We start from the raw sequence: 16033 nt of genomic DNA, 5'->3' as shown, positions 1-16033 counted from the left end.
ATCCATTTCCCCAAGGATTAAACAGTTCTTAAAGTCTTCTCTGCTGTGGCTGGCTCGCTGGTACTCTTGCCGGGGGGACCTCAATGGAAATGCAGATGGCATCCCTCTTTCAGGTGGGTCTTCGGTGAATGCTGGGTCCCTCAGGCACGCTCGCTCCAACGATGGAGAAGTGATTTAGTTTTTACAAATTATTTTAATTGCTGTTTGTCTGGAAATGTCCTAATTTCACCCTCATATCTGAGGGACAATTTTTCTGGGAATATGATTCTTCATTGACATTTTTTTTTTTCTTTCAGAGTTTTATATATGTCATCCCCATTGCCTCTTTGCCTGTGTGGTTTCTGCTAAGAGATCTGAACTTCGTTTTATTGGTTCTCATTTGTAGGTAGCTTTGTTTAACCTAAACTGCTCTCAGGATTCTTTACTTATCTTTGATTGATTTCCTTTTGGGTTCTATACTGTTTGGGATTCATTCAGCTTCTTCTTCTTGTATTTCATGATGTTAGGGAAATTTTCTTCTAACAACTCTTGGACCATTGTTTTTTGGCTTCTTCCTGTTCTGGAATTCTAATCACATGTAAATGATCACATATAAGTTATTCCTCTTGAATCCCACAGGATTCTTAGGCTTTCTTCAAATTCTTTTCTCCTTTATTTCTGATTGTTCATCTAGCAGGTTAGTATTGAGTGATTTGTCTTTAAGCTCACTCATTGAATCAATTCAAATTTACTCCTTGCCCCTTCACTGTATTATCTATTTCTGAAATCTTAGTTTAATCTTTTGGATTTCTATGTGCTGTTTTGTATGGGTTTCCACTTCATTTAAATTTATTTTGTCAGTTCTTGTAGTGTTTTCTTGAGTTCTTCTTAATTTTTTTCTGCGTTTTCCTTGATTTTGTTTGCAGCTTTTCCAATCTTTCTCTCAATCTGTTGAAAATGCCTAAATAGCATTCTTTTGAATTCCTTATCAGCCAGCTCCAATGCCATGTCTTTCTCAGAAAGTTCTTCTGGCTCTATATTTTGCTCACTTACTTGAGTCAGTCTGCATTTTTTTGTTTACGTGAACTGAAATTCTCCATTTTCTCCAAGACACTGTGGGGTTGTATTTATATTTAATTTATGATTGTATGTTAGTGTGTTCTTACCCACTTAACACCTGTCTTCTGGTGGATGTGATAGAGACGGGAAGTGTGTGCACAATTCTGTTTGCTGTTTGTTTAGCTCATTTGAGGATGGGATTTGTTGGTGTTGGCTGCTGTGCTACAATGCTCAGGTAGTAGGTGGTACTGCAGTGGATGGTGGCCATCGCCCAGTAGGTGGGGCTGCAGGAGTGCAGGAGGGATATGTGTGGCTGAGCCATGTTCGTATTAAAAAAAAAAAAAAAAAAAAAAGTGTGCGGAGTGGGAAAGCAGGAACAAAAACAGTAGCAAAAAAGAAAGTAGTAAAAAAAAAAAGTGAGGGAAAGCAAGCAAACAATAGCAAAAAACAGTTTAAAAACTGAAAAGGATGTCTCCATCAAATGCTGCTTTCAAAAGGTCAATATGACCTCACCATGTCAGGCTAACCAATGGTTCACCCATCTGTCACTTCTCTTAACCCTCTTCTTCAGCTTCTCCACTCTCTATGCTTTACTCTGAAGTTTAGAGTTTTAGGATTATCATCTGTTTCATTTGATCTCTCATGTCCTTGTTGTAGATGGTCTGTGTAATGTGTATGCCTAGTCCACCATTTTGCTGTAAATCTCTTCTGTACTCCTCTTGACAAACTAAAAAAATTAACTTTTTTATTGTGAACTGAATGAAATTTCACAGAAAATATCATCAGTTTTACATTCAACAAATCATACACAATGTTTCATCTCAATGATTACAATCCCTTCCATGTAACAACAGTTTTCCCACTTCCTCCCTATGGTTCTTATTCCCTCTTTCCCATCCCTTCGCAACTTTATCAAAAGGTAAATGCTATCCTTTTGATCCTAAATGCTACCCTTTTGATCTCGAATGATTTACTATTCTGTGGTGAGCATACCTTAATATCATTTGTTGTTTCCCCTATATAACTATCTAGTGGGGCCTCTGATAGCATAATGGTTATGACTCAGGATGCTAATCTCAAGATCAGCAGTTCAAAACTACCAGTGGTTCCACAGGAGAGAGACTAGGCTTTCTGCTCCTGTAAACATTTACAGCTTTGGAAATCCTCTACAGGGTTGCTATGAGTCAGAACTGACTCCATGGCACACAACCACCGCCACCATGCTTGTCTGAAATTTGGACCATGAGGGTGGGTTCTATTCCAGACCCTAAGGGTAGTCTCAGGTTCCTCCAGTCTCTTTCAGAGCAATAAACCTGATCCATTTTTTAAAATATATATGTATATAATTTTTTTAAAAATTATTTTATGTTTAAATCTAATTTATTTTTTTAAATCTCTTCTAGGCTTATTTGGACTACTATGCTATTTTACACTAAATCTGAATTACAATAAAAATAGGCCATTATATGTAGCAATTTAAACAATTTTTAAAACTTTACACATTCTCATTTATTTTTCATATGCAGGCATGTAAAATAGATACAGTAGATATTATCGATAGCTTTTAAACAGATGAGCAATTTTTGCTCTCAAAGTAACTCAGTGATTTGCTTAAGACTTTAAAGCTGGTAAGTAATGGTTGAGTAATTTGAATCTTAGTCCAACATACTTTCCTGCCTCTGAAGTCCTTCAGCTCTTATGATCCTGTGTATAAAATTTAATGTATTTTCAATTATTTCCTGCATTTCTCACAGGTTGGTTTGTCTTCCTCCATTGTGAACCGATCTAGAAAGGGATGGAACATAACCTTTTCTTTATTTCCCATACATGTGGACACATAGAAGTTTTTATATTTACCTATTAGAACTAAAATATTTATCAGTTGGAAGCAAATAAACATGTAACTCATTGGATATATAATGAGAGTATGATACTTAAAGAACCCTTGTGGCATGGTGAGATAAGTGTTGGGCACTTATAGACTGCAAGGTCAGCTGTTTAAGTCCATTAGTCACCTTATGGGAGAAAGGTGAAACTATCTGCTCTCATTAAGATTTAAAGTCTTGGGAAACCCCTATGGAGCAGTTGCTATAGGATCCTTTAAGTCTGGACTGGCTTAATGGTAGTGGATTTGGTTTGGATGACATTCATATGCATTTACCAGTCATCTATGTCACTGGCCTTGTGTAAGGATGGGGTAGAAAGAGGAACATTTGGAAATGTTTGTAATTCTTGCTTCTCAAAAACAGAAGCTTGAATTATAAATACAAAAATAAGTTCTTTGTGTTGTTTTAAAGGGTAATTGACAGTAGCAAAGATATTGTTTGGCAGTTTATTGATACAGACCATAATAGCTATGTTAGTTGTTGTTGTTGTTGTTGTTGTTAAGTGTCATCAAGTTGATTCCAACCCATGGTGACACTGTATAGGGTTTCCAAGGAGCAACTGGTGAGCTGGAACCGCCAACCTTGCAGTTCAAACAGCTTTACAGTCTGGTGCATTAACCCACAGCACCACACCAGGACTCCACCAATTAGACAGGTTAAAGCATTTAAGAATAACTTAAAATAAAGATGGCAGGATCTGAATGGTGTTTCATAGACTCATGCAATTCTGAGCTGGTAGATATTTTGGGATCTTGAACAATGGATAAAATTTATATAAGCACATAGTCAAAAATAGCATCTCAAGTGATTAGCATTCTCATTATATATATTGCAGTACTGGAGTCCTGGCATGGAACTATAAGATAAGCATTCTGCTGCTAACCACAAGGTCAGCAGTTCAAACCTACCAGCCCCAGACCTCCTTGGAAATTCTATTCAGGGTCGTTATGAGTTGGAACTGACTCAAGGGTACTTAAAAACAACAAAAACATTGTAGTACTATTAATTTTTTCTACACCGTTAAAGTGTGAAATTTGTGGAAGAAAAAGATTAAACAACTAATTGATGTCTTTTCTCCTTTTTTTGCAGAGGTGAAGTGTAGGATACTCCTGGCTCTTCTTGAATATTCAGGTAACATTTTGCATTCATTTTACCATTTAAAAGATTCTGGCTCAGGACCTTGGAAGTTTCATAGTATGAAGTAAAACAACTCTAACAGTTTACAAATATACATAGAAGTTTGATTGTTACCTTTTTTAATGTTACAGAAAGATTTAAACATAATACTTATGTTTACATACAAATACTTTGTATTATGTTTACATACTTTGATTACAGGAAAAATCATGACATCATATGTAAATTTATTTATGTTGTTGATATGTGCCATTGAGTCAGGCCCAACACATAACAATTTTGTATAGAATTTCTGAGGCTGTAAATCTTTGCAGGAACAGAAAGCCTCATCTTTCTCCCTTGGACCTGCTAATGGGCTGAAACCACAAACCTTGTGGTTTGCAGTCCCGTGTTTATCCTACAGAGCTACTGTACTCCCAAATACATTTATAGAGAGTATAAATAAAAAGAAGAAAGGGAACAAGGTTTGATAAAAGTTAATGATGCAAATAGGATTTATTGTGATTCTGTATATAGCTTGTTTATTATGAACAGTATGTATGTAAACATTCTATATTTCTTACTTATATTAAATACCACGACTTGTCTGTCAGTCTGTTGTCTCTCATGCACATTAGGAGCCCTGGTAGTACCATGGTAAAGCACTTGGTTGCTCACGGAAGGGTCAATAATTTGAACCCACCAGTGGTTCTTGGGATCTTGTTATCTGCTCCCATAAAGAGTATAGGCTTGGAAACACTATGGGACAGTTTTACTGTGTTAAATTCTTTATTATCTAGACTCAACTCAATGGAACACAACAACAACAACAACATGCACATAGTGGGAGCTTAAAATGTATTAGTAATGAAAAGTGATGTTGAGGGATGATTGAGTAAATATTTGATTAAAACCTAAACTACTATCTAACTACAGGCAGGAACTGTATTTTGAGCCCTGATGTGGTGCTGTGGGTTAATGCACCGGACTGCAAAGTCATTTGAACCGCAAGGTCAGTGGTTCAAGCTCACCAGTCACAAAAATCTGTGAAATATTTCTGTTCTTTTAATTATTTTTTGCAATAAATATTTGTGAAATAGCTATGTGTAAGCCTCTATTTTAGGCATTTGTAGTTGTTAAGTACCATCGAGTCAGTTCTGACCCATAGCGACCCTGTATGGAGTTTTCGAGGAGTGACTGGTGAGCTTGAACCACCAACCTTGTAGTTCAACCAACTTTGCAGTCTGACGCATTAACCCACCAGCACCACATTCCAAGTACATTTGCAAGAATGTGGATCCTAAAAGTTGGAAAAGCTCAAATAAATGCCATCTAATCAGAGTGAACGGTTTAATGCTAGCTTTCTAGGTGTTTCTTTCTGTAGACATAGAGATAGATTTGTTGTTTGGCTTAATTTTTATTATTTTAACTTATATCCAAAAGGTTAAAAATTCTCCCAACTCATCAGTATTGAAAAGGTTATTCTGAATGATCCTCATTTTGATTTAACTTTGATTTCATATTACACTCATGATACTTATTTGTCTGACTTTATTTATCCACCCCCAACCCACCTGCTTTCACATATAGGATGGCACCAAAACAGTAGCCCAGATTACTCTGTGTTTGTTTCCTGTGAAATTATGGTCCCCTCTTGAAAATATGGACAGGAACTGCTAAATATGATTCTTTATCCCTTTTTATCCCTACTTTGCTTTGCCCTAATCTCCTTCTTTTTTTTTGGCTCTTTATTTTGCTTTTCCCCCTATAATTTCTGTGTAAGAACACTGGTTAGGAGTACTGTACGTCATGGAAACTGTCTTAATCTGTTTAGACCAGCCAAGAAATTATGGAATTTGAACTTTTTAAACTGCCCACAATAAATGAGTTGTTAGTCTTTTGGAGCATGTTTGTAGAACATGAATTTTAAGTAGCTCAGTCAGTGCTTAAATAGGGAACTGAAACTGAAGCCTTTGATAAGTATAAAAACCATTTGGTTTTGAGTGTATTCCTGCTACAAGAAAATTCTGCCTCTGTAAAAATAATAAACAAGTTATAACAATAAAACAGCGATTTGTGCTTTTCTTTTGTTAGAGGTTGGAAGCAGCTGCTGTTCTGGTTGTATTTCTTATTGATAAAGTGGGAAGTAAGAATAACCCTGGTAAAGGATAGACAGGAATTTTGAGCATCTGCATGATTACAAGGAAAAAACCTGGATATTTTTGCTGGCAGATAGCTTATTTGGGTTTGTTTCCTTCTTTATCATGTTTCTTCTCCATCCAGCAATAGAACTCAGCACCCACTTGGTGCCAATCACTATGCTGGAGGCTAGAGATAAAAACACAAGAATCATAATAATAACACGACCTGATTTCACTTTGCTGAGTGTTTTAAATATTTCTCTCTCATTTATCTTTATCACAGATCTAAGAGGTAGAAACAACCTCCATTTTATAGACAGGGGATTTGATGGCTAAAATCACATGCTTCCGAATTGGTAGAAATCAGGTACCAGAGAGCAGTTTATACAGCTCTAAAGTCCATGAACAGACTCATGCATCATACCATGTCCCCTAACTGTGATGGAATGACTGCCATGTGGAGAACACAAATATGTAAACAGCCTCTCACAATGTAGAGTAGCTGTGTGGCATTGTGGGTTAATGCACTGGACTAAAAAGCTGATATGAACCACAAGGTTGGCGGTTCAAGCCCACCAGCCACTGCTCAGAAACCCTATACTGGATCGCTATGACTCAGAACCAACTTGATGGCACTTAGTAGAGGGATACACCTAAGCTGTGTTGGTGAAAAATAAAAATAAAAAACAAATAAGTATATAATGCATAGGGTAATTTCATAGAGAGAGAGAATATTTTAATAGTTCAGCGAGGTGTGCTAGATGGAGAGGTTGTTATGAGCCAGAACTGACTCAACAGCACTTAACAAAAACAATAAGAAGATGGAGAGAGAAGGAGAAGGGTTTGCAGACTGGAAACTCATGCCTGCAAGGGTACCAAATGTTGTCAGGTACACTGAGCAGGCCAATGTGGTCAGAAAGAGCTCTCTCTTCTAGCTGCTTTGAGATGCACTGTTTTATTGTATTCTCACACCAGTGCTGTGAAGTTTACTGCTGGGTTGTGCGATGAATTGTGAGAAGCTCTAAACGTCAGCCAGAGATAGGCTGTAAACGCCTTTGCCACCCTGAGATTTTTTCTTTACTTACATGTTAGCATGTAAACAGTCACTTGAAGAGATCTTAATATACAGTGTTGAATTTATGAACTTCTTAAATCTATCCAGCCAGGTAATTTTCTGCCTATTGAAGGTAAGAGGTTGTTACTTCATGAAGTAATACGCATTTATTGCATGTTTTTACATGGAAAAATATTTTTACTCTAGACAGTGTGGTCCAAAGACATCTGCATACCTATGGGTTGGAAATGACTCGACAGCACTTAACAACAACAATTGTGGTCATAATCATAGCTGAGACCTGTCTTGAACTTCTCTGTTGTCATTAAGTGCATCTAGTGGGTTCTGACACATAGTGATCCTGTGTCAGGTTTCCGAGGCTGTCAATCTTTGCAGGAGCAGAAAGCTTTCTCTCTCTAATACAGAGATGCTGGTGGGCTCAAACCACACCCTTGTGGTTTGCAGGTGTTCATTGTACAGAGCCGCTGCGCTCCCCTGAACTTCTTTGTTGTTGTTGTTAAGTGCTATCATGTGGGTTCCAACTCATAGCAACCCTTTATAGGGTTTCCGAAGAGTGACTGGTGAGTTTGAACCACCGACCTTGTGTTTCAAATGGACCTTGGGGTCAGTACTTATCCTTAGAATTAAGTGTAATGCTTAATGCTAACAGACTCTTTAGTGTTAAATGATTGGATGAATGGATGGATGGATGGATGGATGTAACTTTTGTGTAGCAGTTAGAGCTAGCAACAGGTTTACATACTGGAAAGACTCTTGAATGTTAATTGTGACCAATACTGATTTGATAATGAATTTGAAAGAAGTTTTTTATTTGGTTTTAAATGTGTGTAGAATATACTGGCAGAAAGTAGAATAAACATCTAATGTAATTCTTTTTTTTAAATAAAAGGAGAAAACGTTTAAGAATTTCTTCTCAAAAACAATTTTGAGAAAATGATTTGTACTAATGGCAGATAACTAACTCGAGTGACCTTTACTAAAGCTTGTAATGGAAAAAGAAGCTTCCTTTCCTAGACTTTTCTCTCTCCCAACTTTTTTATAAGCAGTGTTATTTCCAGTTAAATACTCAATAAGAAATTATCCTCAGATTATAGATAGGAGTTTTCCTGATGAAGAACTACCTTTAAAAATTAGTGTAGATTTTCTGCTTCACTGAAAATATGAAACATTCAAAACAACAACAATGAAAAACAAATCAACCAAGTATTTGCCAGGAAGTCAATGCTAACTCATGGCATGGGTGTCTGAGTAGAACTTTACCTTGTGAGCTTTCAGTCGCTAATTTTTTGGAAGTAGACTTCCAGATATTTCTTCTGAGGCACCTGGAGGTAGACTCGAACCTTCAAATGAGTGAATTAACTGTTTGCATAGAGGGAGTCTGCTTCATTATTAGACCACCCAGAAGCAATGCAAGAATACCTCAGTAAGATAGGTAATTTCTACCTATTGGGTTATAATTCAGAACCTCAACATCCTAGATGCTCATTTGGACTAACATACTACCTGGATTACCATTTCAACTCTCACTAAATCCAGGCATTTGAAGAAGTCAGGGAATGAATATATGCATTTTTCATTTCATGTCATTTGTTTATTAATTGTCTCGAGAGCTCATTTTTCCCTATTCTTCTTTCAGTCAATATTTATTGTTTGCCTCCTATGTGTGAGTCCTGGTGTGGTGCTATATGACAAGCACTGGATCACAAGGTCATTTAAATCATAATGTTGGTGATTCAAACTCACTAGCCACTCTTGGAGAAACCTATATAAGATTGCTGTATAGTACCTGACTCGAGGGCACTTAATAACAAACAATAAGGTGTTAGGAATTGTGTTAACCACTAGATTTTTTTGTTGGTTTTTGTATTTCTTGAGTGAAAATTGGTTGTTGTTGTTGTTGTTAAGTGCTGTCAAATCAATTCTGACCCACAGCGACCCTGTACAGGGTTTCCAAGGAGCTGCTGGTGGGTTTGAACTGCCGACCTTATGGTTCACAGTCCAGCCCTAGCGCTACAGCCCCACACCACATTTATTCCCAGTTTAGCCATCGCATGGTTACCTATAAAATATTTTTTCCCATCTGTTAGAATGGAACACATGGTCTATAACTCCTTAAGGGAAATGTGTAACATATGTTGTGGGTTACATTAATATAACAAACCATATGGGATTGCCATATTCAACAGTCTTCAACTTAACAAAAATAGCAAATTCAAACAGTTCAACCTGATAATGGGTATTTTCAACATAAAATTGAATATTTAATCCTTTTTCTAATAAGATTTTCAAGAGTATTGGTACTAAGAATTTAACTGAGTAGCAGACAAGTACATTGTGTATACACCTGTTTTTTATGTTTATTAAAATATATGCAGTGTTCTTGGTAAACAACTTAAAATCATGCCTCTTTATCAATAAAACAAGAACACAACACTAAATAAAAACATTTGTTTTTATGTTATACTCTAATACTGACACTATTTCTTCATTCCAGAAGTTTATGAGCACTGGAAATATTTAATACATTTTTAAAAGTGTTTTTGATTTGAACTTTGTTGTCCATGTCTAGTTGAAAGTGATTTTTTCATTGGGAAAAATGCCTGGATTGGGGTTTATGTGGTTCATATATATACCCATCCACCCACAGAAGAAGGAAGTGAACCCTGGGTATTTAGGAGTTACAGACTATTTCGATTTGAAGGAAAAATATGGCCAAGGGGTGACTATTCATGTAGTAAAGTTGCCCTCAAAGCAGGCCTATCAAAAGATTCAGCCAATTGCAGGATATGAAATTTAACAAAAATGAATTTGTGTAAAACTCGTGTCAAATAATAATGGAATTTATGGGCTTCTAATATTTCTAGCTCTGGTAGCGTAGTGGCTATGAATCGGGCTGCGAACCTTAAGGTCAGCGGTTCGAAACTACCAGCTGCTCCGCGGGAGAAAGATGAGGCTTTCTACTCCCGTAAAGATTTACACCCTCGGAAACCCTGTATAGGGTCGCTATGGGTCAGAACCGACTCGATGGCACTTAACAACAACAATATTTCTAACATTTTTGGTGTTTAGTGTCTCATTGTAAGATAAGCACTGGATCACTAACCCTAAGGTCTGAGGTTCAAACCCACTAGTCATCTGTAAGCCCTATAAAGGGACACTATGAGTCCCAATCAACTTGGCGACACTTAGCAACAACAAAAACAGCGAGCACACTTGCTAAAATGTACATGTTCATTAATAGAATGCAGATTCCCATTTTCGCATGGTGTGAGTTAGACAAAGAGATGACATGCTTGTGAATGTAAATGCTTAATGAATTGGCTTTATCCATCTGTGACATTTTTCAAAGCTGTCTTTATTCTCTCCTGGCTCACAGACAGTGAAACACAACTCCGGAGAGACATGGTTTTCTGCCAAAGTCTTGTGGCCACCGTCTGTGCCTTCTCTGAGCAGCTTATGGCGGCTTTAAACCAGATGTTTGACAACAACAAAGAAAATGAAATGGAAACTTGGGAAGCCAGCAGAAGGTGGCTGGACCAGATAGCGAATGCAGGTGTTCTTTTCCACTTCCAGTCTTTGTTGTCACCAAACCTGGTAAGAACCAAGAACCACAGTGACATCCAATCTTTGCCAGCTGTAAACTACATTATAACTTGTTCCCTAAATAAGAAGTGATTACTTCTTTTCCCCTCCATATCTTACTTCATTATTGTATCAGCCATCACTCAGCTATTTTTAAAAGACGGTGTCTTTCCATTGTCATTCCAGTTTTACTAAGTTATTTAGAATGTATAACTTCTTTCCTGATTATTTATTCTCTGTGGCTGCTATGCTACAGCTGAGAAAGCTCCCATCTGTTACTCATTCATGTATCTCTAAGCACTGACTGGGAAAGGTCAACAGAGGAAGAGGGTTTTGCTGCTACTGTTATTAATGAAAAGTCTGATTTCTAGTAACACAAGAAACCATCCGCCTTAAAACCAAAGCTCCCACAGAAGCTGATATTCTGAAGCATGCTCCATAGACGAGCTCAGACAACTTGCATCACCACACTATCTGACAATCTGTTCAAATTTGCATATCTTCAATAATTATAGTGTCTTCCTTTTAATTGTGTTTGTCCTGTTAAACCTAACACTGCTATAATTACTGTAGAATTTTCCATGTTTAGCATCAGTTTTCCACTGGGGATATAAAGACAGCATCTTGGAATATTTCACAAATAAAATCTATGAGAGTTTTTTTCACATATATTTACATGACTCTGAAAGATGTCCTGATGTTAAAAGACAAATATGTTCCTTTTTATAAGTGCTCATTAAATAGAATTGTGATTTAAATTTTTAAATATGAGATGCTACTTTACATGTTGGAGTCTCCTGGTGTAATGCTGTAGGGTAAAGCACTGGACCAAGAGGTCAATTTGAACTGCAAGGTCGGCGGTTCACCGTGGTTCAAACTCACCAGCCATTCCTCAGAAACCCTACACAGGGTTGCTATGAGTAGGAAGTAACTTGATGGCACTTAACAATAACAACAGCACTGATGTGACTAACCGAGAGGTCAGTAGTTTGAATCCCCCTGGCCTCACCAAGGGAGAAAGACAGGCTTTCTGTTCCTGTAATGATTTACAGCCTCAGAAATCTGATATTGGTCTCTATGACTCAGAACTGACTGCACGGCACACAATCATCACCACCACGCATCCTTTGTTTCCAACGGAGTAAAGCACTTAACAACTAAACCAATCACCGGGAACATACTGCCACATCTTTCTCCTGAAGAGAGGCTGGTGAGTTTTAACCATTGATCTTTTGGTTAATCTCCAAATAATGCTTAACCACTGCAGCACCAGACTCCCTTAACAGCTAATTGTTGTTGTTATGTGCCATTGAGTAGGTCTGATACATAGCGACCGTTTATAGGGTTTCCAAGGCTATAAATCTTTGCCAGAGCAAAAAACTGCTATAGCAACTGGTGGGCTTGACCTACAGTTCTTGAAGTGCTTATCCTACAGAACTATTGCATTCCCTAACTGCTAGTGTTAAGTGCCATCGAGTTAGCTCTGACTCATAGTGACCCTGTATAGGGTTCCAAGAAGTGATTGATGAGTTTGATCCACTAACCTTATAGTTATTTAGCAGTCAGTGCTTATCCTACAGCACCACACCAGGACTTCTGGTAGAGAGACTATAATCTAGTCAACGGAAGATGGTATCGCTGAGAAATACACCGAACATATTAGCCTGTTTAGTCCTTACCTGATTTAGTTGTAAAATATGACATCTGTTCTGTCAGTACTAACTCGATGACACCTAACAACAACAACAACAAAGATAGGAGTGATTAAAACAAATCAAATTTTATATTTACAAGTTGCTAGACTATGCCCCAAGCCCTTTGAAAGGAAAATCATTACATGCATGCAATTTACTTTTATCAAAGTTCTAACAAAGAGTAAAATGAATAATGCATCAATTGTTATAAAATGAAATGACAATATATGCTATGGCTTTTTAATAAAACAATATTTTTGCTTTTCAGCTGTTATTATTTACAAGATTTTAAAATTTAGTGGCAATTAGCATATTTTTGTCCCTACATTTATTTATAAATAATAAATGAATCAATATGTTTAGATTCTAGCTATAATTGAGTGAAATTTAGGTTGCAGAGAAAAAGAGAAATGTAAAATTATAAAACTATAGAAGAAATTTGTAACTAGGAATTTATTGTTGGTTAGTAACAATGAAGTCAGAGGTGGTGGTGGTGGTGGTGTGCCATGGAGTTAGTTCCAACTACCCTGCACAGGGTTTCCTAGGCTGTAAATCTTTACGGGAGCAGAAAGCCTCATCTTTCTCCCGTGGAACCGCTTATAGTTTCAAACTGCTGACCTTGAGGCCAGCAGCCTGACTCGTAAACACTACGCTATCAGAGTTCCTTGAAGTCTTTGGTAGGTGTTTATAATTGTGTCTTGTGTGTCAATAAACTACATTAAATGAAGCGAGTTTTTTTTTTAATCTGGATTTTTATTATATCATATCATATTTTTGTGTATTGTTTTCTTCTGTCTTTCCAGACAGATGAACAGGCCATGCTGGAAGATACACTGGTGGCACTATTTGATTTGGAGAAGGTTTCTTTTTACTTTAAACCATCAGAAGAGGAACTATTGGTTGCAAGTACATAACTAAATATTTTATAGAACTTATTTGACATCAAACAATAACATATGATATATTAAAGTATTTTAAATGCAGTTTAATTTTATGTAAAATTCTTATATTTAGGATAAAATAATTCATAACCATCAACTAGGAAAGTGATACAAAAAATACATAATATGAATCTAAAGGCAATTCTGAATTTCATTTTCACTTATTAATTACACATCCAAACTTTTACTACAGTATGCAACAATTTGACTTGAATGAGTTTTCCTTCTTCATCTCTTGTTTACCATGTAGAGTATGTGTTTGTAGGCAGAGAAAATAATCACTTGTTGTTGTTAAGTGCCGTCAAGTCAGTTCCGACCCATAGCAACCCTCTAGAGGGTTTCCAAGGAGTGACTGGTGAGCTTGAACCACCAACCTTGCAGTCCAAACCGACTTTGCAGTCTAGTGCATTAACACACAGCACCACAGAAGGACTCCCAAACTTTTACTACAGTATGCAACAGTTTGACTTAAATAAGTTTTCCTTCTTTATCTCTTGTTTACCATGTAGAGTATATGTTGTAGGCAGAGAAAATAATCACTTAGAACCCCCCAAAATGAAGGCTATCTAAGTCAAACTTATAGTCTATATAATTTAAATCTAAACCAATTGGAGATCGACATTGTGATTTGTTGATATGGCAATAACTGATAAAAAGTATAATTTGATTCTGAAGGAATAGATACATATTCTGCTATTTTTGATCATTTGAAAAATGAAAAGTAACTTATATGTGTATCTAAAAATCCTAATATGTTCAAATAGACTCACATTCTGCGTACTGGAGATAAACAGTGAACAAGATGGAAAAAATATTTTGCTCCATTGGAAATTATATTATAGGATGAATAAATGAATCCATGGGGTGGGGGAAATAAAACTGAGTTTAAATCCAGAGACTCCATTCTCACCTGCAAAAAATGAAGATAATAGGTTACTCACTTGCTTTAGACACAAAGGGTGGTGAGGATTAAATAAGAGAATGTATTTGAAAGACTGTAGCATTCTATGTGACCCATGAGATTGTTGTTATTGTTAAGTGCTAACAAGTTGGTTCTGACTAATAGCAATCCTCTGTAGGTTTCCTAGGGTTTAAATCTTTGCAGGATCAGAAAGTCCCATCTGTCTCCCATGGAGTAGGATGGGCTCGAACAACCAATCTTGTGGCTTGAAGTCCAGTGCTTACCCTTCAGAACCCCACTGCATTTCCCATGGGTTCAAAATTAGTGTATTCTCTATCTACAAATACATACTCTAGATGATAAACCAAAGATGAAGAATGAAAACTCAGTTTAGTGCTTTTTGCTATGTAATTGTTATATGTTTTAGTAAAAGCATAGATGTACAAGTAATGGATGAAAATAAAATTAAGAATTACCTTTAGAGTCAAATTATATACATAAATTTTATAATGTGTGGCCCATGATAGCATTCAATAAATATTTGAATACCTCCTTCTCACTATTACTCTGTATTGTTTTAAAAACCTATAATTATAGTATTCCCCATAGTCCTATTTTGTATGAAAAATAGTAAGATTTTGAATAATTATGCCATGCCAATCAAGAAAGACTCAAAAGTCTGGATTAATGACATTCCATTTTCAGAGAAGAAATAATTACTAAAAATGTATAATGTGCTAAATTCTAGGCATGTTACAAGTGCTATTGAGTCAACACCAACTCAAGATGACCTCGTCTGGTGAGAGTAGAATTGGGCTCCACAGGATTTTCAGCGGTTGGTTTTTCAGAAGTAGATTGCAGACCTTTCTTCTGAGATGTCTTTGGACGGACTTAAACCTCCAACCATTTGTTAACAGCTAAGCATTTTAACCATTTACACGACCAGAGACTCTAGGGATATATTGTTGTTGTTAGGTGCCATTGAGATGGTACCAACTCATAGTAGCCGCATGCCAAATGTAAGGAAACACTGCCTGGTCCTGGCCCAACTTCACAATCATTACTATGTTTGAGTCCATTGCTGCTGCCACTGTGCTGATCCATCTTGTTGGGAGTCTTCCTCTCTTTCTCTAACCATCTATTTTACCAAACATAATATGCTTCTCCAGGGACTGGTCCTAATGGTAATTTGTCCAAATTATGAGAGATAAAGTGTGGCCATCATGACAACTAATAGTATTCTGACTGTATTTCTTCCAATGCATATTTTGACATAACATGGTACTTCTAATGTTCTCCTCCAAACCCATAACTCAAATTCATCAATTCTTCTACAGTCTTTCTTATTCACTCTCCATTGTTCACATGAAGTTATTGAAAATACCATGGCTTGGGTCAGGTGCCTCTTAGGCCTCAAACTGACATCTCTGTTCTTCACCACTTTAAAGAGGTTTTGTACAACAGATTTGTCTAATGCAATATGTTGTTTGATTTCCTAACTGCTGCTTCCATGAGTGCTGATGGTTGATGCAAGCAAAATGAAGCCTTTTACAACTTCAATCTTTTCTCCATTTACGTAGATATTGTTTATTCATCTAGTGGTGAGGAGTTTTGTTTTCTTTATGTTGAAGTGAAACCTACTGAAGGCTGTGGTCTTTG

The 16033-nt window shown here is 36.7% G+C and overlaps 1 protein-coding gene across 1 annotated transcript in view; it reads left to right on the top strand.

Moving 5' to 3' along the window:
- PREX2 (phosphatidylinositol-3,4,5-trisphosphate-dependent Rac exchange factor 2) overlaps positions 1–16033 on the top strand; it is a 482194-nt gene that overhangs the window by 316088 nt on the left and 150073 nt on the right. The window contains exons 31-33 of the mRNA XM_006860035.1: positions 4014–4055; positions 10633–10850; positions 13336–13438. Of these exons, the coding sequence (XP_006860097.1) occupies positions 4014–4055; positions 10633–10850; positions 13336–13438 (363 nt within the window). The remainder of the gene's footprint in view (positions 1–4013; positions 4056–10632; positions 10851–13335; positions 13439–16033) is intronic.

This window comes from Chrysochloris asiatica, unplaced genomic scaffold (genome assembly GCF_000296735.1).
Source record: "Chrysochloris asiatica unplaced genomic scaffold, ChrAsi1.0 scaffold00036, whole genome shotgun sequence".
NCBI classification, from domain to species: domain Eukaryota; kingdom Metazoa; phylum Chordata; class Mammalia; order Afrosoricida; family Chrysochloridae; genus Chrysochloris; species Chrysochloris asiatica.
The sequence above is the reverse complement of the archived record's forward strand: the minus strand, read 5'-3'. Positions and strand labels throughout refer to the sequence as shown.